This window comes from Tyto alba, unplaced genomic scaffold (assembly GCF_018691265.1).
Source record: "Tyto alba isolate M040663 unplaced genomic scaffold, T.alba_DEE_v4.0 Super-Scaffold_42, whole genome shotgun sequence".
Taxonomy (NCBI): Eukaryota; Metazoa; Chordata; class Aves; order Strigiformes; family Tytonidae; genus Tyto; species Tyto alba.
In genome coordinates, this window is record NW_024881318.1 from 12,547,325 (window position 1) to 12,571,731 (window position 24,407).

At 39.0% G+C, this 24,407-nt stretch overlaps 1 protein-coding gene across 5 annotated transcripts in view; it reads right to left on the minus strand.

Annotated features, from left to right (window-relative positions):
* Positions 1–24,407, minus strand: part of KIAA1328 (KIAA1328 ortholog) — a 179,932-nt gene that overhangs the window by 62,766 nt on the left and 92,759 nt on the right. For all 5 annotated transcript variants that reach the window (XM_042804445.1, XM_033011112.2, XM_033011115.2 and 2 more), the window contains one exon: positions 2,005–2,103. In XM_042804445.1, coding sequence (XP_042660379.1) covers positions 2,005–2,103 — 99 coding nt within the window. The remainder of the gene's footprint in view (positions 1–2,004; positions 2,104–24,407) is intronic.

Below are 24,407 nucleotides of genomic sequence, written 5' to 3' on the forward strand. Positions count from 1 at the left end.
CCTAGGACAGCAGAAGGTGGCAGACTCAGTATTCTTAGAGGATCCTATCAGAGCTGGCAGCTTAGAGTGGTCTACGATCATGATATACCTACCTTTCCACAGCCCATAAACAGAAGCAAAAAGGAACTAAAAAAGAAGACTCAGAAGATTACATACATGAGAATGTCTTTAGTTTAGCAGTTTGTTTTATTGACTGAGGAGACAAGAGAATGTTAAGAAATCTAAGCACACGAATGAAGACAGCACAAAATAATCATCAGGAGCAGGTTTAAGAATAAAGGTCCACATCACAAATTAACTTCATGGCTGAGACTCTATTAAGAGTCCCTGAAGGCCCTAAAAGAGAGGTACCGCTTAGCATTTGTTGACCTTGGCCACCATTAAATCTGCCCTGATGGTCTCAGAAATGGCATTGACATTTAAAGACTTCATAACAAGGCAGAGAAACTTTAATGTTATTTCACAGTTACAATATGTTTGCAGGGGGGAAAATTCTCATTAATGTCATTGAATGTGAGTGGGGTTTTTTATTCCTTTAGAAGAAGGAGGTCACGTTAGGCAGAAGACTGAGTTCCAACATGCCTTTGACAGCTACTCAGTACTTTGCAGGGTCTAACCCCAAAGAAAAATTAACAATTGGGAGCCAGAAGCTAGTCAACAACTTTTTTAGCAATCTATGTTTTTCTTTTAATGCTTTAACTGAAAACTACAGCTGGATGGTAAAGACTGCGGGGAAAATGGACTGGCATTTACACTTAGAAGGGATCAGATGAGACGAGAGCATGCCATGACAGATCTGTAAGATGCAGGCCAGGTGAAGGGGAAAAGCAAAGAAAAAAAAAATTCCAAAGACCCTACTACTGTTAGTCGAAAGATGCACAAGTATAAGGAATTGGGTAATTTTACAAGATGAGTTTAAGAAAGATATTGCCTATGGGACACATGGAAACCATGACGGACCATGATGGAACAGCTGTGCTTTCCCCTCCATGGAGCTCTTCCAGGCTTGCTGTACGGTATTTAAAGATACAACTTCCTTTAACCAAGGCTTAAACAAACAAACTCAGACTTCTCCTTGCAACATATGGAGTTACTAAGACTTGATCAGATGTGAAACACTTGCATGGAAACAAAGAGGTATTAAAAAATAGTTCAAATAACCTCTAGAAGGGTTTAAAGTGGAAGACATGTAGGGAGCTCCACAAAATCTTTACTGCAATCCCAGTAATTTTTGCTCAGGGATTCAGAGCAGAGCTTAAACAAACATCCAGTCCTTAAAACTTCCTACAAACAGACAAACAGAACACCAGTTTTATGCATGCAGCCTTATGATCTCTGCAAATTTTTCTTAAATGCAACTTGAGTGCTCTGCAGTGCTAATTCACAGTGCTAGCAGAGAAGGCACATTTACAGACTGATTCTATCACACAGGGCTTTGTACTGCAAGCATTGAACTAGTAGCAGATCAGATCTTACAGTCTCAACATAGGCAAGGTCCTGACAGATTTTACTGGTAGCTCTGTGTGTACAATACATGTTTAAGAAACAGCCCTGAATCCTGCTGGAGATACTCCAACTGGACACACGAGGACAATGTTTCACAATGAGACAAGCAGCCACTGGAATAATATCCCCAGGGAAGTGGTGGATTCCCCAACATTGGAGAATATTAAGATCCAGCTGGACAGGGTGCCAGGCCACCTTGTCTAAACCATGTTTTTACCAAGAGAGGTTGGACCAGATGATCCTTGAGGTCCCTTCCAACTTGATATTCTATGATTCTATTATTACCTTGAGAAGTCTTGCACTCAAAGGACAAAAGCTACGGTCCCAGCAAAATACAGTGCTGTTACAGTGAACAGCAAAATTCATATAGATGTTAACAGCGTTAGAGTTTAAACCATAGCACCTGGGTTTGTAGTTTGTAGCTGAAATGTATTTGAATACAGAAAAAGACAATGAACTAAAATTGATCTCAGTTGTATCTTGAGAACATTCACTAACCTGGATTTTCAGATCTGGGATTTCTTTTGGTGGGGTAGAAACAGAGGGAGGAACATGCAGGTTCAGGACTAGTCCATTGCGCTGATCTGAGTGTGGACCCTGGAGGAAGTCAAGAAGAACAAACAGAAGCAGCAACCAGAGGATAAACACAGAGATATGTAAAGATGAAGTAAAAATTTCTAAATAGACAAATGAGAGACTACTACACACAGGGACATTTTCAAGAGCACCAAGGGCACATATTAGTGACCTTGCTGACACACTCACTAAGGTATACATCCTGAACCTGGAACTCAGTCACTACAATGCATTGCTGATGTATGGATCTCATCTCAATAAATCATGGCTTCGGGTTTGCAGGTCTGTCAACAGTATAAGAACTTGCTCTTGTCAGTAGAATGAGGAGACTATCTTATAAATAAGCTCAGGTAGGATATCAGGGAAACAGAAATGCTGTTTTAAGAACAATTCTTTCAAATGATAGGAATATTTGAAGTACATTACTAGTGATTAAGAAGCTATTCTTTCCAAAAGTCTGTAAGAATTCATCAAGGAGAATGTAAAAAGGTAAACATTTTTAAGTAAATTAGTAGGATCTACTTAAGTCTATCAATTCTTTTTTCTATAAATCATATAATCCTTTATTAAAATCTCTACCATAAGTAACTTAATATCAGTTAAGTCCCAGCATAATAGTTCAGCAACTATCTCTGTCAGTACCTAAGATAGATACATTAGATAACTCGGAAGGTAAGCTGACCATTTTTCAAGCAAGAAATAAAGTACCATTTTCTGTAGAAATTATGTATAGCTATGATTGCCACATTCCACTGAATAAAACAAGTGATCTCAAATCAAAGAAACTATGTGAATGACAGTCATAAGCCTGTACTTTTCCTGTAAAATCTAGTGAACTCAATATATTGAATAGGTGTAGCCAAAAAAAAAAATAAAAAGTGAATCTAGCTAACAGTGAAAAGTGAATGCTAGCTGACAGCAGAGGAACACCTCCTATGTTTATGTTGCCTTCAATTTCTTTTTTCTCCTCTTTGTTAAGAGGGTTTGAGCTGGAATGCCAGGTGCACAAAAAACCTGCATTCAAAGTGGCATGTGAGCATTTGCTGGCACTCAGCTCTAAGTGTATATTTTGCATTCATAAACATGCCACCCTTCTTTTCCAGCTACACAAATATTGTAGATAATCTCTATCTAATGCTTCCATTTCAGATCAGCAAACTGGTTTTACTCTGGCTGATAAGGTAGTTATCAATAATACAGTGCTCCAAGAAAACTAAAGTGAGGTGCCTGTACGTTGAGTCTTGGAAATCACCGTGAGCTTTAAGCCCAAACCTACATATGGCAACGCAAAACCTGACCACTACAATTAAGCAAACATATTTGCTTTCTGAAACAAAACTGTATCATTTGTGTTTGCACTATGGAAAAATGCCACTACACTAATCCTGACAGCACCAGGTCTAACTATTAACATTCAACATCCTGCCAACATTATAAAACCAAAAAATCACAATCTTCTGACTTCAATTTTTTACTTCTGCCCTTTATTTTACTGAAGAATCAGTAGTTCAAGACCTAGATAAATATTTCAAAAACTATACTATTTGTGAGCAGAGCAGGTCACTACCATTTCCCAGTGCATTTGGAGTTCATGTGAAATAAGGGCAGAAGAGTGATGAGCTGCATTTTTAACATGGGCATACACAGAATAGTTGTCTAGCTGATAGAGAATGCGTAATGCAACATCTGCACAGTACGCCTTGCCAAAGCCCATCCCAAATAAATGTAGTGCATTCTCCCTAGTGCAATTAACTCTCGTACTCTGGCAGGTTTTGCTAGAAGATCATCAAGGTAGATTACCTTCCAGCATATGAACTAAATACTTACAGGTGTTATATCATCAGTTATTACTTACAAACTTCTGCATTTAACAAGACATCCAGGCAAATGAATGATCTAATTTATGAATTATTTATAAGAATTTCACAGCATGCTCCTGGCGTCATCCATGGCCTTTTCCAGGTCATATGACACCAATTAGAGCTGAATTTTAAATTATTCAATAACCTGAACTCTCTTGTCATTTAACATATAGATATCAATGCAGTAAACAAGTTAAGTCTAATGGGCCCTGGAGGTTTGCGTTCCTCCGCCCATCAGCAGCCGAGGCTGTATGCTACCACTGGAATAGAAAATAATAGAATGCAGCAGTCAAAAACATTTGCAAGGTTTTAATAAGTTATTTTGGCTCCCTTAGGGATTTTAGTATAACTTACAAGCACTGAATCTAAAACATATTAAAGTCCTTAGCTATGTGCTTTTAAAACAAAATTAGGACATAGCGAAAGAGCAAGTCTGACACTAACCCTAATTTAGGCCCTTAATTTGAAATGTAGTGGAAATTATGGAGTAAGCAAGATTTACTATGCACAACTCATTACCTCCAGTCTCTCCTATTGTATTGCCAAAAATAGACCCTCTCCCAACACATATACACCTGTCTGTAAAGATAAGGTTACACACAGGGAAATGTTAATTTAACAGCTATCAGCTGACAGGTATAACTCACACTCCTTAGCAATTGGGTGGAGAAGGGACCTCCACCACTCTTCTATCCTAACGGCTCTGAGGATACCAGTGCTCTAGAAACTCATCCAGATTTGGATATCAGCTTCACCGTATACCACTTCAGAGGAAAGGTTTAAGGACATCTACTGCACATTAGAAAAAAAAAAAAAAAGAGAGGGAATGTAACAGCCTCCAAAGCACAGATGCAGTAAAAGACATCTTAAAACCATTGTTTTCCATGATGACTACAAGAAAAAGTTATCAATAGCAAAGGTATCCGAGATGAACAGCACAATTAGATATTTGATTATACCTCAGTGTAAAGTCTGCAAGAAACGCACAGCAAACATGCCATATCCTGGCTCCAAATCAGTTGGCCTCCAACTTCTCATGAACCTCTGAGCATGGCTTCACAATTGAAGGGGAGCATACAGACCCCCTACCTAGTGCTGATCTAGCCTAAGAAGTGAAAGAAGTATGGTGAAAAACTTTTGAGATTGGGTGCAGCTCAGTACAATCCTAAACTGTGCTGAGCACCAATGGACTTATTTTTACAGTATCTGTGTCTCAACCTTCTGAATGCTGCTGTAATAAGCCCCAGACCCACACCCGTCGATGGGCACTTGCAGACCCCTATATCTTGGAGGACTCAGCAACCTCATTCATGCACACATTTCGTTTGCACTCTCACTGCTTTGCAAGAATTAAAAAGTTTCCTGAGTTCTATCCAACAGCAAGAAGAAAAGATGGAAAGGGAGATGTTAAGTTTATCCTTTTAAACACTGGGAAGAAGTTCTCTAGCTACTGCTGTAAAGATGAATGCCAAAAAAAAAAAAAAAAAAAAACAAACACAATAATGTTGAGAAAATATCACGCCAAATAAATAAAAACACACCTATCCAAAATGTCTAGCCAGCTTAGAAAGAATAAGGATTTAGGTAAAAAGAACATAACATTGGATTTTCTGGCCCACAACCTTATGCTAGGAGGGGGCTCCAAGAGAGTTTTGGTTTTTGGTTTGGTATTTTTTGGTTTGGTTTGTTTTTTTTTTTTTTTTAAAAAAAAAAAAAAAAGAATTTTTTATGAAAAATAGCAGAGAGGGGGGAAAAAAAAGACAACTGCCTAATCTCACAGCACACATTTTAAGAACATACAAAAATAGCTATAAGGGATTTTATTCTGGTTACCAGCCAGATTTAGTTTCATTCCTACGCTGGGCAGCATTTGATTATTTCACAATAAGGGTAGTAACATGTTGCATGGTAAGAGGGAAGTTCATATTGGTTTTCATTGAAGAGTAATATCCACCATGTATTTGCTCCTTCAAGGTAACTTTTCAAAGTTATTTTAGAAAGCAAGCAGTTTTTTACTTGGAATCACAAGTTTAACGTACATGGGGCTACACATGTTCCCAGCTACTGCCAGTCTCTTTAGAATTCAATCAACATTTGCTCCAAAGTCATGCTTTCATAGCTCCAGACACAAGACAAAAGGGCAAATATACCATGACCCTTCTAAATAGCCCCGATTACTGTGATCAAACAGAAGCCAGATACTTATGTGGATAAGAACATGTAGAGTTTGATGTGGGAGGATTACTGCAGGAGTAGACATTGAATCAGCATTTGCCAACATGTACCTCACCATGACAGCCAATATCACCTTTCCCCTGTATTTACAGTAGGGATAACTGTAGTACCCTTTGGCCAGCAATGAATTTTAAGTAACAGCCACTGTTCACTCAAAGATTACCAGAAAGTTTTACTTCCTTGTGATTCGAGCCCAGTCGGCAGCCAACCACCCCAATGCCGCTCGCCCACCCTCGCCCCCCACCTGCCAACGGGGGAGGGAACCGCAGGGGCAAAGGGACGCTCGCACATCGACACAGAAGCCGGTTCACAACGGTCATAAAACGAAAACAACAGCAGCAACAGAAAATAGAAACGGGCAACGCGCAGCGCAATCGCCCACCGCCCGCTGACCAATCCCCAGCCCGTTCCCGGACAGCCACCCCCAAACACCAAGGTCCCGCAATCGCAATCCCGGGAGCGAGAGAGAGAGCCCCCCCCTTCCCCACCACCCCTCCTTTCCACACTGAGCGTGACGTTCCACGACACGGAGTATTTCACTGGCCGGTTTGTGGCCGGGGCTCTGGCCGTGCTCCCTCCCTGCTTCTTGTGCACTCGCGCACGGGCAGGACACCGCGACTCGGAGACTCCCTCAAATCTCAGCAGCAGCTGAAAACAGCAGCGTGCTAGCAGCACTCTTCCCACGCCAAACCCCGTGCTCAATCCAAAGCACGGCAATCTTCTGGTTGCCAAAAGGAACGTGAACTCTATTCCAGCCCAAGCCAGGACATTCCTTCAGAAGATAAGTGTCTCCTGGAGAGTCTCTGGGGTATGGACGTAGGCTTTGAAATACTTTTGCCTCATAAACAAAGAAAAGAAATGGGTGGCATCTAAGAACTGAAAGCATGTTCAGAAGTAGGTACAGTGTTTTCAGAAAAAAACAAACCAAAAGTTATTTAAATAATAGAGAAATCCCACAAAAGCAAAAACAGAAAATCTTTTGACTTTAAGAGTGGAAAGGTGTGCCCAAGTGAGCATGTTCTGTCAGAAGTGTCCTTGCACTAAGAGCCAGCTAGCATTTAGATTTTGCTAATGATCCTATCTCTGGGAAATAATTCATAAAAAGTAAACAGTAATTTTCATGTGCCTGCCCTTTTGATCTTACATTTGTAGGGAGTATCCTGAGGCTAGCTGTGGGCGCCCCTGTGGCTCTGGCTGATTGACCTCTAATCTGCCCCTCAAGTAACGATCATGCCAAGGAATGACAAGAGTTGCAGACATTTCAATGCAATCCAGCTAAAGACAGGCTGACTCACTTCATCTTGTCAAATAAGTTTCATGTAAGAAATAAAAGCTTTTTATAAGGAATCTTTTATTCTGTAATGATGCTGTTCTTCAGAACAAAGACTGGAACAAGACTGACACACCAGCATCTGACTGGTACCTAGCTTTACATTAACTGGCCAAATGCTAGTACAAGACAGAGCAACAGTCAGCCCCAAGATTATGTATAAAATAGTCTTGGTAGAAGAAAATTAAGACAGTCATCTAGAAGAATCAAGTCAGAATCATGGTACATGACCTCTTCACATTTCAGAAAATTATATGCACCATACAAAGATTATAAAGGCTTAGACACCAAGTGCTCACGGTCTCATCAGCTTTGAGATCACAGCTTGCATGCTCTTACCCCACACTAACCCACAGTAGACACAAGATGGGGTACCTTATGTCTCTGTCACTAGGAATGAAGCTAAGACATAAAACAGCCAGTCCTGAGCAGTTGACATGCAGAAGCTTGCGGTCATGTCAAAACTTGCTGTCATGCCAAGGTGAATAAATTACCAGGAACAGCTTTTTTGAATAAGGGAGTGAGGAAACTATGAATTACCCTGCTACAGTACATAGAAATGGGAGCACAGACGATTTCTATTTTACAGTAATACTGAAACAACATGTATACTCCTAACACATTGCAGGGTACAGCGCAACATATAGGTGGATAAACTGATAGATAGGTAGCACTGGAATTGCTACCAAGGCACTTGAAATGATGAGTCTTCTGTGAATGGAGGCACAACTCCATCATGGGCAGATATTACATATATATTATGCTTCCAGTTCCTGCTTCAGCCTTTCCACAGTTAGTTCATATACCTGTTTAATGACACTTTTGTCAGATTCTCTTTCATTAGCAAGCACTCCATTTCTTATCAGAAGTCAACATCTTAGTTTACAGTTATATACAAAGTCCATGAAAGTGCAAATGGCACTCCGCAAATGGAAATGACGTGAGCATTTTTGACTAAGAACACATGTAGCTGGAAGTTTTGTGCAAAATACAACCACCCCTGGAGAAGTTCCACATAAGCAGAGTCACAGCATGGTATCTGATAATCTCTTACCTAAACTGACAGTATTGGCATCAGACAGGTGTCCCCTGAGATCTCTGAGCAACACAGGCAAACTATCTAGATAGAGACAGTCTGGAAGGCTCAGCTCCCTAGACATTAAAATTCAAGTTCCTCTTGGCATATAGGCTGTGATTTCAGCGAGATATGAATTGTTTTATATTTGGCAGGCTTGCAGTATCTCAAATAGGTATATAAATTAACTAATGAAAGATTGCAGGAAAAGCTGAATCAAGGAATAGGAGCAAGCATGGAGCCAATAGCAATCTCTCATTCCCAAGGGGTAAGCCAGCTGTTACCTTTTGAAGCTCAGCATGGAGACTTTGGAATACTCTTGCCACACTTGAAATGCCACCGGGGATGTCCCAGCAGACCTTCTGCCTATGGCTGAGATGCCTTAAGGGTTGAGGTCATACTGGAGTGGGTTTAGTAGTGTTGGAGGTAGCAACAGCTCACAGAGGCAAATGGCCTCTGATATATCAAGCTACAAAGATCAAGTTCCTCTTGACCCATGGAAATGATCTTTTACAGTCCTGCTTGACACGATAAAGTATATCAATGATATCACAGCTATTATTTGCATAAAATGGTCCTAGATGTGGTGTAGAACAGTTTGACAGTCCATCCTGATGGGTCTCAACTGCAGAATATTGATATAAAGGCTTTTCTATAGTTACCATAGGCCATTAGGTTGTCTGAATGGACATCCATCACTACCAGCTTGTGTGAAGGAGAACATTAAGTTAAAAGGGCATGACCAAGCATAAATTGAAAGGCCCTCCACTACTCCAGGGCAGCAGTGACCTTGTAAGGCAATTGCCTTCGCTCTGAGACACTGCAGTCTAGACAGACAGACCAAGCAAAACCTATCCACAGTTCAGTTTAGAAAAGCTCACAAGTATCATAATTTGCAATAGCCTGAAAGGAAATCCTTGCACAAAGCTGGGCCTCTGTCATAAGCACATAAAAATATGCAAAAGATTTAAGTATGTGTTTATAGTCTTACATTAGTAGTTAGAAAAACATTATGCCGTACTTCTAAGCTGAAGAAAAGGGAGGGACAGTTTCCAACTATGAAACCCTACAGTACAGTCTCTCAAAGTTAGAATGAAGATGTAGACCTTCCTTTCAACAGAGAACCATTATTTTATTGTGCTGTGACAACCTAAGAGCATTGGCTCTATAGCTATGAGCAAGCGTTACATACCTCTCTTTTGTGCCCTTTCCAACAAGTACCCTAACAGCTGTGCACAAAAAAAAAAAAAAAAAAAAATTCTGCTCCCCACTTGATAGAAATTAATGTAGCAGATATACGACACTAAAATTTTACATTAATTATGTTCAAGTACAGAACCAATTTTCTAAGGGAAAACTGTAGAAGTTTGTATATTTCACCTTTGCTCTGGTTTATCGTACCCCAATTTGTGAACTCAATCTGTACAGTAAGTCTGCACAAACACAGGAAGCAGAAAGAACCCATGATGCAGAAAGCAGACACAGACCATGATGTCAAAAGGGATGAATTTTTGGAGTTCTGACTAAATTCTAATGCAAAGTGGAAAGTTCCTCTATCTGGGTTCCCAGGGCACTTCTTTGAAAAGAGTTAATAAAGGTACTCTGAGTACCTGGCTTAAACCTTTCTTATTCCATCCTAAGGAGCTGCACTTTAGCTCTCCTTCTTAAACTCTGGATTCAACAAAGAATAGTAATGCTTTGAGGCTGCAAATCTCTGAAACCACTCAGTGCTAACTTTAACAGGGGCAGAATTAGGTCAATGGTAAAATTCACTCCCTACAGGAACACAGTTGAAACATCCAGTTGAGCACAGAAGAAATTCTCACCATGCGTTTCCATATCTGTAAAATCCCTTGGGATTTGTAAATAGTTAAAAAAAAAAAAAAAAAAAAAACACATTATTTCCAAATATTGTTGTAGAGCAGAAAGATTTATCCTACTTCAGAAGCTAAAAAGAGATTGATCCTCCCTCACAGCTACGTATTAAATAAGTGCATCTTTTGAAGTGTCACAAACTTGATGGGAGAGAAGACATGAATTTACAAGTATTCAGAAGAACTGAGTAGGGGAAAAAAAAAAAAAAAGACTAAGGTTCAAGAGTAAAAAAAAGAAGAAAGCCAAATCACATTGGTTCAATCAGGTAATTAAAATGGGTTTTCTTTAATTAGCTGAACTGTAATACAAATTAAAACTGAATTTCTTGTTCACAATATATTCATTGGAGGGGAGGGGATGCAGCTGGCTATTTCCAGAGCAGTTCAAGCTAAAACAGACTCAGTTCTGCAGGACTGAACAGGAGCCAGTTTCCATCCTTCTCAAAAGACTGAAAAGCAACTTGGCATCAGAGAGTCTGACTGCAAGCTCCATCTCAGAAATAGTTATGAAGCACGATAAACCTGTGGCAATTGTGACTAAACTCATTAAAATCACTACAGATTATTTAAAGCTCTCATGCCTGACATTCAGGTCCTTTATTATGCTTTAAATGCCTAGGAAAAGAAGCTGTAGACATAGGGCAGAAATGAGGGCTTTAATACCACAGCTGATCGCTATGTGACCAGTAAAGGGAGTTTGGTGCCACACAGTATTTTTGGCATGAAATGTTAAATTGAATTGATTGTAGAATTTCATTTTGGTTTTGAAACTTTTTGCTTTCTGATGACAGAACTGTTGATGATAGAAATGCCTAAACCCAGCTTTCAGTCTGGATAATGACCAGAAGCAAAGTAATCAGATCTTTTGGATCAGTGTCTGTTTCATGATATAAGTCAAGATTAATAGTTTCATGCTGATTTGCCACTTCCTAGAGTGGTGTTAAATTACAAATTTATGGGGGGGTGGAGAGGGGTTGTGGAGAGAATGTGTACTCTATGAAACTCTTAGAAAAGGGCAATACCAAAGCACAGTTATCATAAGATAAAACCATAAAACAATCACAGTCCTTGGGGGACCAGAAGCTCTGTGCAGCCTCTCATGTGTCAGATCATCATAGGGTGCCTGGTTATTTCATGATAAGATTATCTAATGTTAATCTCACCACTAGATTTGCCTGCAAAAAAAATGTTCCAACTTTCTAATTTTAATTACTGGATTCCTGAAGATAACTACTTCAACCCTGTTTAAAAAAAAAAACACTCCCCATGGTTTCTCTGAAGCTGGGAGTACTTCAAATAGTAAACTTGTGGATTAGATGATTTTCAATGTCTTTAATTTTGTGATTAACTCCATTCTTCCCTCCTATTTTCACCTAGTCATCCTGACACAAGACAATATTATATCCAAATAGAATAACAAAATTTCATTGATTTCATTTCATAAACTACACCAAAAAAATGCCAAATACCTCGAAAGAAATCCATAATACATCCATAAATAGGTATTCTTGAAATAATGCAGAAGGGGAAAAATTATTTCCTAACCCAAAATTGTCAATGTAATGACTTTAGGATTAGCTAGAAGTGGCAACCATTGCTGCAACAGCTTCAACAGCAGAAGCCTTGTAAACTGATTCTCTGGATGAGGTTTCTGTTGAGCAATCTCTTCAGAACCCACCACTAATTTACCAAAGAGATAATCTCAGGTGCTAGCTACATCAACTGGTGTTCTAACACACACACACCCTCCTTGTATTATAATTCTCATACCTGTAAAGCTTTTTAGCAAATATCTTTCTCCCACTATTCAAGGCACAGTAGCAAATTATGCAGAGCCATACAAGCTATTTATCGCCATAGGACTCCAACTGCATACAAGAAATTTCAAAAGGAGGTATTGTGGAAAAATGCTTTAGGGAAACAGTTTGCAGGGGGAATGGGGGGGTGGGGTTCCTCAGGAACAAAAAGGAAGTTCAACATTAAATAGGAGGAAGAAAAAAAGCAGGAGAATTCAAGCAATTTCAAGAACCTCCCATTGTATTAGAAAGCAGCTTGATCTGGTCCAAAACCCCAATCTCACCAGAGACCCCAGTTAACTCATTGATAGTCCACAGTCTGGGTCTGACTTTATGTTTTTAATCAGACCTTATTATAATCAAACTAAGGATATCATGTTACAACAGAGGGATACAGAACAAGTCTCTTACAAGAGTTGTAACACAGTAAAAAGCAAATAACTATGTCCTAATTACACTATCATTGGATATTATCCTACTATTGTAATTTTCTGTAGATGAAACTAGAGAATAAGAACAGTTGAAGACAATTTAAATAGATTTCTCATGTTATTCGCTAGTATGATACAATTTGCTTATACATCAGTTATTTTATATATGCATACGTAATCTATTGTCTGCATTTCTCTTGTGCTTTTAGCATAAAAATGGTTAGAGAAACATCTAGATGTGTATTTCTCCTGAGTTCAGCAGTTCCTGCTGTTTGTTTCTCACCTGAAGTCATAATCCTGTCTTTGACATCATAATCATTTGCACAGCCACCAATTGAGATGTCACAAATGGAGGATTATGGCCAGGTGGGGAATAAGCAGTAGGAGCAGATGAACTCTTAAAAAACAAAAATCTTGTTTTCATGCAAATGTCCTTCATGACAGAGAACAAAAGAACAAAGGAAGAAAAATACAATGGAGAGAAAATACTAGAAGCCAGATTGTTTGTAAATATATGATCTCCCTCAAGTTTCCTCTGAGGAGTCAGCTGCTGATTAACAACTGCATAAATCATTACAAAAATAAAACAAAAACTTGACATCTGATGATTGAATCCCTCCCACCACCACCACCACATACACACACAGTTTTCTACTTCACATGAAATCAGCAGAAATATTAGATACTTCGAGAGATCTTGTAACCCTTAGAGGTATTTTGACACTGTCCCACACAACATCCTTCTCTCTAAACTGGAGACAGATTGATTTGAATGATGGATATCATTTTTATCCTGGTGGATAAAAAATAGGCTGGATGGTCACGTTCAAAGAGTTGTGGTCAACAATTCAATGTCCGAGGGGGAGAGAGTGACTAGTGGCGTTCCTCAGGGGTCAGTGTTGGTACCGGTGCTGTTTAACATCTTTGTTGACGACACAGACAGTGGGATCAAGGGCACCCTCAGACAGTTTGCTGATGACACCCAGCTGTGTGGTGCGGTGACACGCTGGAGGGAAGGGATGCCATCCAGGGGGACCTGGACAGTCTGGAGAGATGGGTCTGTGCAAACCTCATGAAGTTCAACAAGGCCAAGTGCAAGGTCCTGCCCATGGGTCGGGGCAATCCCAAGCACAAATACAGGCTGGACAGTGAGTGGATTGAGAGCAGCCCTGAGGAGAATGGCCTGCAGGTACTAGTGGATTCAAAACTATGAGCCGGCAATGTGTGCTGGCAATCCAGAAAGCCAACCATGTCCTGCAGTGCATTAAGAGCAGTGTGACCAGCAGGCTGAGGGAGGGGATTCTGTCCTTCTGTTCTGCTCTGGTGAGACCCCCCTGCAGTGCTGTGTCCAGCTGTGGGGCCCCCAACACAAGAAGGACACGGACCTGCTCGAGCCGGGCCAGAGGAGGCCACAAAGATGATCGGGGGGCTGCAGCACCTCCCCTGTGAGGACAGGCTGAGAGAGTTGGGGGTGTTCAGCCTGGAGAAGAGAAGGCTCTGGAGAGACCTTATAGTGGCCTTCCAGTACTTAAAGGGGGTACAGGAAAGATGGGGAGGGACTCTTTATCAGGGGGTGTAGTGATAGAATAAGGTATAATGTTTTTAAACTGAAAGAGGGTAGATTTAGATTAGCTATAAGGAAGAAATTCTTTACTGTGAGGGTGGTGAGGCGCTGGCACGGGTTGCCCAGAGCAGCTGTGGCTGCCCCCTCCCTGGAAGGGTTCCAGGCCAGGTTGGACGGGGCTTTGAGCAGCCTGGGCTGGTGGAAGGTGTCCCTGCCCGTGGCAGGGGGGTTGGAACTAGATGATCTTTAAGTCGCCTTCTAACCCAAACCATTCTACAAGTCTATGATAATTCTATTTATATACTTCATGTCTGAATATTCCTGGCAGTAACTAAGGACTGTTGTCCTTGTTCTATAGAGGAAGACACTGAGGTCACAGAATACACAGGAACTCTCTGAATCTTAGTCACAGTCGTAATGCTCAAGACATAGATATTAAAATATTTAAAGCTGAAGTGGACCAAATTTTGGAGAAACAGAAGACTCATAGCTTGAGTTACAATCCTACGAGAGGCTGTTACAGAAAGGCTACTCTGCGTTAGCTGTTCCAAAGAGTTAAGAGAATTACGAACAACTTCTATATTTACAAAAATCATTCATAAATTAATCTGAAATTGATTCTAGCTATCAGTCTGAATGTCAATATGCAGTCACTGAAATAAATAAATTAAAAAATCAAAACTGCAATCCAGATCCAAGATAGCAGAATCTTTATATGTAAAGATAAATTCAATCAGCTACACAGATATTGCTCACAGTATAATGTTGCTGCAAAAAACATCTACTAGAAATTCTTCTAGTTCCATTTCTAGTCTCTTCTTTTATTCAGCTCTGGATAAGCAGAGATAAACTGTAAATTGTCTAAATTGCCATGTTCTTGGCACTGCTGCTATACCCCTATCAGCAAAATTGGTGTTTCTGCACCAGTCTAATTAATAAATATAAGAAGTACATTTTTGGAAAGAGTGAAAAAACGTGGTGCTTTGCATACTTGTGTTCTGCCTCACTACTGTCTGTGATGATGCTGAACGTATGCCATTAAAAGTGACAGCATAGATAGCCTACAGCTCAAACAATTCCATCATCTGCCTGTATTCTAGTTCCCATACAGTCTTCTGGATATACCCTGTCCAGATCTTGTCACAGCAGAGCAGGTGTGGCAGCTCATTTCCTGAGCAGTAAAGTAGAGGAGGAATCTTAGTATGAAATTGTGCCTTCTGTCCTCCTATTTTCCCTTCTCCGATTTACAGTGCTGAAGTATCGGGGCTATTTCAAGTTCATTTGAATTGTCCAAATAGCCTCCCTGTAAATAAATGTGCCATTTGACAAAGGAGTTAATTCAGTAGAAAAATCTTTTTGGCTTTGCCAATAATCACTTTGTATTGTGGAAGCAACCCCCACTTTCCTCCAAATCTAAAACAAATACAAGCAGAGTTATAAACAGCATTCTAGCTTTTAAACACTGAGAGGCATAAGAGCAGACTACTAACAACACATAATAGTCTGGATATCCGTACAATGCAATTACACTTCAAAAAACCTAAGTACTATGTACGACATTTATTCATGACTTCAAGTAAATGAGTTGCTGAATAACTCGAGGCTAACGTAGGATTTTACATTTGATGGACAAACACCTAAATATCCAAACTAGATATTAACCAAACTGTAATTGCTTTCAAGTTATGTTTAGCTCTGAAATCTGCTGTTTCCATTTCAGATCTCAAAAAAAGTTTGGCTGCCCAGAACCTTATTAATTTTCCCAGGTATACCAGTCCAGTTTAATAAAATATATTATGTCTACCTAGAAATTTTGTCTTGCATTTGCTTTTATACCTATGTTGTATTTTTTGGAATAGAAGACCTATTCATCCACAATGTGTTTCTGAGCATCTTCCTTAAATCTGTCAGTTTCAGATTTTTACTCTTGTACAAATTTATTCATTATGTATTAATAGGGCTGCAATTCTATAGTCAGAAAGCAGGTATGGATATTTATGTATAACCTAAAGAAAATAGCTTTACAGAAAATACATTTAAATTCCTCCCTCCACTTCTTATAAAAGATGACAGGCAGTTTGTTACACTAGTAACCACTCTGAATGTGCAAAGTGATGTTTAACTGTGTTCGTGTGTCTTATTGATGGCAGTTACCACACCTGCAAAACTTTTTTATTCATACTAAAAGTGACAGACATCCAAGAACATGGTCAAGTGAAGAGCAGGTAGCAAGCAGTGTGGAAGTCAATTCCACCTCACCTGTGTTGAAGCTTCTCCTTTAATGGAAAAACACCAATTCTTAGAAAAGTGAAAGTTAAAAGTACTTACAAATCTGTACTGAAAGCACAAGTTCTATCATTTTGATAAGAGCAACACTGTGTTCATATTGCATCTTTACTTTTAAGTGGAGGGAACACAGGGTGGAATCAATTCTCCACTAAATATACATCCAAAACCTGTATTTCCTTAACACCTTCGTAAGGTGAGCAATGCACGTGCTGGGAATTACCCACTGAGAAATCCAAGACACAGACTCTAGATAACATACTGCAGCAATGGATAATGGATACTCTAGGAAGAGACTGAGAGAAAAATGTCATTTAAAATACTTCATCCAAGGAGACAGTAAACCTTTAAGAATGAGAAAATCTCCTGTTGGAAACATAAGTGACCAAGGTAAAAAGCACAGAGGATGCAAAATCACACTTGTGAAGCTAAGGACAGAAGGCCAGTCCAACCACACCTGTACATAGTCTGAAATAGTGGCATTTCATTCCTAGGGGCCATTAGTGCCTGCTGTTAACAGGACAAAGTCTGCTAGGTAACAGTACAACCAATGTGCCCCCTAGCCAAAAATCCTTACTATTATAAAACTGATTGCTAAGCAGAGCTTTAAATAAAGTTTGGAAGTGAAATGCTTTCAAATGTTAGCCTGTGATTTCTGAAATTAGAGGTCAACTCTATTACCCCTTGATGCTCGACTTCTGAAATTCCTTAAAATATGGCACTTGCTTCCCATTTTCAGGAACACACTTCATGCAGTCAAGCATATGGAGTCAATAAAGGTGTCTCTTCATCTGCCATCTGAAGCTTTATTTTTCTCATTTATAAATTACAACTGGTTTAGTAATAGCAATCCCTGCACACATTTGAAATGCACTTCCATTTTCCACGTTGCAGAGCTATATGGCTTAGTAAATACATGCAATTTAGGTTCAAAACCATAGCTCCAGGCACTACATATCAAGAATTTTATATTACTCAAAATTAATGCCATTGCATATGCTTGAGCAATAAATTTAAAAGCTATGCCTTATATGTATCAATTGGGATTCTCTTAGCCTTCATTTTAAAAAAGAATCATGCATACAGAGTTGCATTTCAGTTTCTTCTCTGGGCTTTTAATAAGAGAACATGAATTTATTTCAATTCATCAAAAGCACCTAACTAGAACTCTAGGAGTCCATATTTTGTACTGAAATTTGTATGTGTTCAACTGCATCAATATCAACCTCTGAATTCAATTCTCTGACTAAAAAAAATTGGCACCTGTGTGTACTGTACTCATTGCAGTACCCAAGTACAATAATCAAAGTAATAGTAAGAATTTCTTTTAGCGCAGAAAACTACAGTCCCCATATTAGAGTTGGGTAGAAAATAAATGAGGTTATGGTAATTGCTGGAAGGGGGGTACAAGGGCTAAATAACACTTTGAAGCTGCTCTCTCCCGGAGAGCTCAATTCCATCTGAAATCGCCATTCTCCTGTGTACATGGAATGGAAACACTTCTTTCCTGGCACTGCCTGCTCAAGGCAGCAGGAGACTAAAGATGTATGCAAGGTTTTCTTAGGCTACATGAAAAGGGAACTCAGAACAGAGAACTGGAATTGAGCTTTTTCTTCCAAGTTTACCTTTCAGGCCACTTGACTGCTCTTGTCTTAATTCAGCTTGCTACCAGAATCATTCCTCTGGTTACTTTTACTCTGTGATAAACAGCAAAATAGCATAAAATGGGCAAGTTTCATCTAAGCTTCAACCACAGGGACTGTTTAGCAGCTAGACTTTAGCATTTACTTGCCTCTGCTTTTATCCAATGTATGTTCTGATGGACTGTGTTGCATATTTACTATCTGGCTACCTACAGCAATGCACATACACATCTATTGATTCCCTAATCTTTACACATGGATTCCTGCCATTGTTTGGAGTTATTCTATCGCACAAGTGACATTTGTTCTAGGCATTTGGTTTATATTTCACAACTAATCCTGCCTGACTTTGCTGAACAAAAGGCCTTTTTTCATTAGTTTTTCAGCATCACCCAGTATTATCCAACATTATTCTTCCAGTTTAAAAGCCTCTGAAATACGTTAGTTTCTCTGCAGCTGCTACATCTAACACCGCTTACGTTCCACCTACCTCCAATCCCTTCAAAACGGGTGTAGATCTATAGCTGTTTGTGACCTGAACCTTTGGACAAGCCAAGGATAATCTGGCTCAACAGTTTGTTCAGGAGTATAAAACTGTTGTACCAGGTCTGAGGAAGCATCAGTCCAGCTGAGTAGGTCATCTCTAGCCTGGTGCCTCTCAGCAGCCCCAGTGACAACAATAAGGAGGAACTGCTCTTGCTCTAGAGACACCATCGTCTATGGGACTGCCCACAGTTCCCACATGGTCTACCAGTCACCCCAGAAGAGTGATGCTGTGATGAACCATGGGGCCTTGCAAACATCATCTGTCTTATATAACTAAATAGAAAGAAAATATATAAGACGCCAAACTCAGTGGGACCCAGGACTCAGGAGAAGTAGCAACATTTCCTGCCCAGCTGACAGGCTGCATATGGAATCTTATGCAAGACGTTTAATCTCATCTGGTCAATTTTATTTATTTTTTTTTTTAAACAAAACCATGGATATTGCTGAATGCTTATTGAAGGTGCATAAGAAATAGGGCTAGAGTTTTGCTCTCTGCTTACTAACAGAACCTCACAGCTTTTGTAGCTTTCTCTTTCCCACCCCAGGCTGATCAGTTACCAAGGTTTGAAAGGTGCAGTAAACCATAGCTTAGGGACCCCTTGAAATTAAGGCTACACTGGAATCAGCCTAACAGATCGCAAGGAAAGAGCCTAGAAACAATTGTTGGTTCTTAATCCTCTCTCATCCCCTTTGGCATCACATACACTCTCCCACAATACAGAAGAAATAGCCTAGAGCCAATTTAACCTAGCTGGCTGGGATGGCAGGCCAGGCCACAGAAGACTCATGTCCAGAAGGCTTCATCCTGAAACCAGCAAGATGTCTCAAAACCCACTTCATATAAACATCTCAAAGAGACTCAATTTGGGAAATGCCTTTCATTTTTGCCATACATTAACCATAAAAAAGATAAAATTGGAAATTAAGCTTTGCCTTCCGTATCTTACTTGGTGCACTCAGAATATGCATCTGCTCCAAATTCAGATTTAAACTTGGGGATGTTAAGCTTTAGAAAGTAAAAGTAATGTGGAGAAGATCAGAAAGAACCTTCAACATGCAATCTAATACAACAGTTTTTGCCTCCCAAGTAGAGACAGAAGTAGTAATTCAATAAACCAGTGCTGAGTTAATTATCTTATTTTTCTGTGAATTTTAGGAGTCCACATGTTTTATTAGGAATTATACCATGTGGTTTCAGGGAATTCCACTAATTTTAAAGTGCCTCATCTCATAAAAGCTACAAAAATAATTACATAAATGGGAAGAATAGAAAAGTAAATATCACCTTCCACTTCATAAGAGTCAGGCTGCCTGCTTATGAAAGAGAAACTTAAAAAAGTAAAGAAACATTTTCAGAAAGAAAACTTTAATCCATTAGTGTTTGAAAGGAGCATATATAACTCTTATAGAAGACAAGGTCAAATTACAGTTTTTGTTTTGCTTTTTGGTTTGGGGTTTTTGGTTTTGGTTTTGTTTTTAAATCTTTCAGACTACAAAACCCAGAGAGATGTATTTAGCTTCTGTTTTTCCAGCAGTGGAATCTCCCTGGAACTGGCATGGTCCTAAAACCCTCCACTCCCATAAGGCTTGATCTCAGCAATGGAAGTCTTCCTAGAGTCACTTTTTTAAGGTAACTTTCAAAGTCTTTACTATATTACAAATATACTAAATGCACCAAAACATAATTTTCTCTAAATAAAATCGTTTTAATCAAATCTTGAACCTATTATCCCACATTCTCTTTTGGAACAGACATGTCAATATAACAGCATTGTCAATCAATCCAATAGATTTTGAGTGTATCCACAATCAGTCTACCCTGAAATAAATTGTCTTGAGTCATTTAAAAACTCCTATTTTAATGTTAGGAGAAGAAAAATTATTATTTTGATCTATTCCTCCTTGCCTTAAAGCACCTTGGGCAAGAGCTAAGGATTAAAAAGAAAAATAACTAACAGCTGTATTACAGCAATCAAGCCTAAATAAAAATGACTGATCAATCCAGAGAAGAAAATATAAGATATCATTCAATATAAGATACACACAAAGATTTTAACTCAAAAGTTTTCAACTGTGTCGAATGTGTTACAGTAATTAAACAAGCAGTCAGGGTGCCAAAACTGTCGGTAGTTACAACACACACACTTTCCCCCTTTTCAATCTTTCTCTCTAGATTACCAAAGCATTTAAAATTGCATCCTGTTAGAAAAACTGTTCTATTAAGGTACTTAGCAAAAGCATCATAGGAAATGATGACCCAGAAACTGTTATGTGGAATTCTCTGCTAGTATCTACAGCACCACAAGTGAGCCCAGGATTCTCTCCTACCTCCTTGCATTAGGCAGGAATTTCCAATTCCTTTTCAGAAACTATTCCCATTAAAGTGCCTCCTCAATGCATGTTCCATTACTTCTCTTGGATGTATCCCAGCTATGTTGTACTGCATTTCAGACTCCTATCAGCTCATTTTAAAAGCTTGTTTCCCTTCATGAAATGGTTGTGCCTGAAAATAGTTACCACTTAAAAATATCATAATTCACTACAATTTGATCAAATGGAACTGGGCAATTGCTTAGTTCAAATTATAAAGAAAGAAGGCTCACCTAGAGACAATTTCTGCTGGCCGTATAAAATACATGTCTGACATTAAAACAACTTAGTACTTTTGAAAGGTGCTGTGGAGCTGAGTGCTCTCAGCTTTCACCAGTTTCAAAGAGTCAAGAACACTCAGCATCAGCAGTATTAGCTCAAGCACATGTCAAATCACTTTGAATATATATATTTAAACATGTAAAGAAAGCTACAAATATAACTGAAAACAGCAACATGCAGAGAACAGAATTAAGAGGACTGGTTTCCCAGGGCAGAGGATCACCTGCAAGGGAATAGCAAATCACCCTTCCAAGGGCTAACCAAGAAATCCCTCCAAAGAATTCCAAGCCAGTATTCCCTTACACACGAAGGCACAAACCTGCCTCTAACCATTCTGATACTGTAAGATGACCCTAGGAAGCTTCTCCAAAGTAACTTTTAGACTACATATATGATTCTGTTCAAATCAATTCTCTTCAATGCACCACATTAAGGAATACTGGCTGAGATACGGCTGGCATCAATGACAACACCATGAAAAACTGAAAAATTACCTCTAAAAGGGTTTGAGAAAAAAACGCTCATCACTATTTCACATCACTGAGCCTGAAACAGAGCATGCTGTTCTATAATGCTCTTTCAAAGTACTACCATTAAAAAAAAAAAAACAAAATGTATTAATGATAGATGGTAATTTACAACACCAGTGAGCTAGTTAAAAGACAAACAAGAAGCAAAACATCATGCACTAACAGGTTAACACCAAATAACAGGCAACAGTTATACGGAATACTAAAAATGGGTGTAATATGATGAAACTGGAAATAAAGGTAAAAAAAAATGCTTTCTGACAGCAAAGCACAACAAAAATGCTTTCTGATATCAAAGCACAAAAATAGTCTTCCATGGGAAGCAATGTAAGCCAATTTTCATGATACTTAGGCTGGACAAAAATGTTTAAAAAAAATCTGGAAAGAGAAAAATCCTTCAGAGGGAGCAAGAAGAGTAAAATTAAAAGTTTGTTCTCACACATAGATTGTGAATGCAAAGATTAAATGAATTATCAAAAGCAAAACTGGAAATCTGGGAGAAGCCTGGAAAACTGGGATGGGAAGGTAGAGAACAAAAAGGGTAGAGAAGTTCTTTGTCCCTAGCATTTATGATTTTTATATAATTTCTCCAATTTGATGAAAGAAAGCAACAATCTCCAAATACAATTAACAACCACACACAGAGGCAATAAATATGGATTGAAAGTAGAACATCTAATAAGAAAATAAAGTATTTCTCTTTCCTGCAAATGGAGGATGATGATGATTCAAATGGAAAAAAACATAGCAAACAATATTCATGATATACGGTTTCTGCAGGCTACAGAAATCATTGTGAGGTGCTGTATACTGCAGAGTTTTATGACATTTTTTGGCTGAGTTCATGATTAGGAGATTACATAAGTTGTTTATTACTTGCTGCAGCCTATGGAAAAAAAAAAATGAACTGGTCACTTAATTTACACTAAATTTGTACCAGATAGCAGAAAAAAGCAAAGCAACTCACTGAAGACAGAACAAGCATTAAAATGCTGTGACTGAGAAAACAGCATGATTTTCCAATATTGTGTTATATAGAGAAAATAAATAGTTTGGTAAAAGACAATTAGTATAAAAAAAACCTCTTGAACTCTGTCTGGACCCATGGATTAATGCCTAGCAACAGAAATGTCTGCATATATATTCACGTGCACGCATGCATGAACATAGCAGTTATGGATGGACAAGGAAAGAGCTTGAGAACGACATGGGCAAAGGAAGAAAAAAACTAGATATTCTGTTTTCATGTTTCCCCAAAGTCACAACTAGAACTAATCAAAATGAATTCATCTGAATGTCTGTGATGGCCAAAAATTTAGTCACACACAGTCTGGCTGTCCAAATGAATGGTGAGGAAAGGACTCACATCAATCAGCTTCATCTGAGATGATTGGCACAACTTCAATAGGGATTGACAGAGTTCAGTGCCTGCCAGACTGATGAGCCAAGCACCAAGCTGAAAGTGTTCTGACTATTCATAATGACATTGCAGTCTCGGGCCTTTGATTAATTAATTCAGGAACTAAGCTTTCAGTTACTGTAAGAACAATATTTGAAGTAGCTGTTTCTCACCCTTTACAGTTTACAAAATCCACATCTCACTGCTCTACACTCAAGCCTGCACTGGTACCATTACTGGAATGCCTCTGACTGCTGCTATGCAGGGTCTAATGTACACTCCAGTTCCTCCCCTCCCTCAAACAATTTACTTTCCTACAAAATAAATAAAACAATGTAAAAGCTCAGTGCCTTCCCCTTGAGAGGTTTTGCTAGATGAGCCTTCTTCAAGCCACAGAAGAAACATTTGTCTTAATTGTTACTAATAACATTATCTCTCAAAATTCTTCCAAAAATCTCTGACCAACAGCAGGGCCCTCACACAGCACTGCTAGAAATGTTGTGAGGTAGCATTAAACATGCAGACAATTAACAGCTTAACAAAAAAAAAAAATGGTTGATCATTTTATTGCATTATTGTTCAGACAGAAGAAAATTCATTTTCATTAAGATAAGACCTTTCCACTCATTCTCAACCCTAAATCTGGTTAGAGAAAGGCAAGGTGTCTGTTCTATTAAAGTATTCCAATTAAACAAAATTAGGTAACACAAATAGGAAACTTGAACAAGTTGCACTGGTTAGGGGACTGCTGCTACACTTTCTTGGGAATGGAGTCAGTCACATAGACTGTTGAACAGAAAACTTGAAGGATGGAACACATTATACAGAAGTCAGACTGAAAAAAAATCCCTGATCAAAGCTCTCCCCAACCAAAGTTATCTCACCAATATTGTCCATGTATTTGAACAAAGCACCCAATACAGACTCAGTCTCAAAGCAGTTGCCATTTCTTTCTTCCAGTGTACGTCATCCTTCTGTTTAGTAATGCTGCCTTCTGTACCATGATACTTCACTAAAGCAGCTCAGAAAAGCATTTTAAAAGGGAAGCAACAAGCTTTAAGCAAAAAACAGTTGAAGTGAGATGCCAGATAAACAGCAG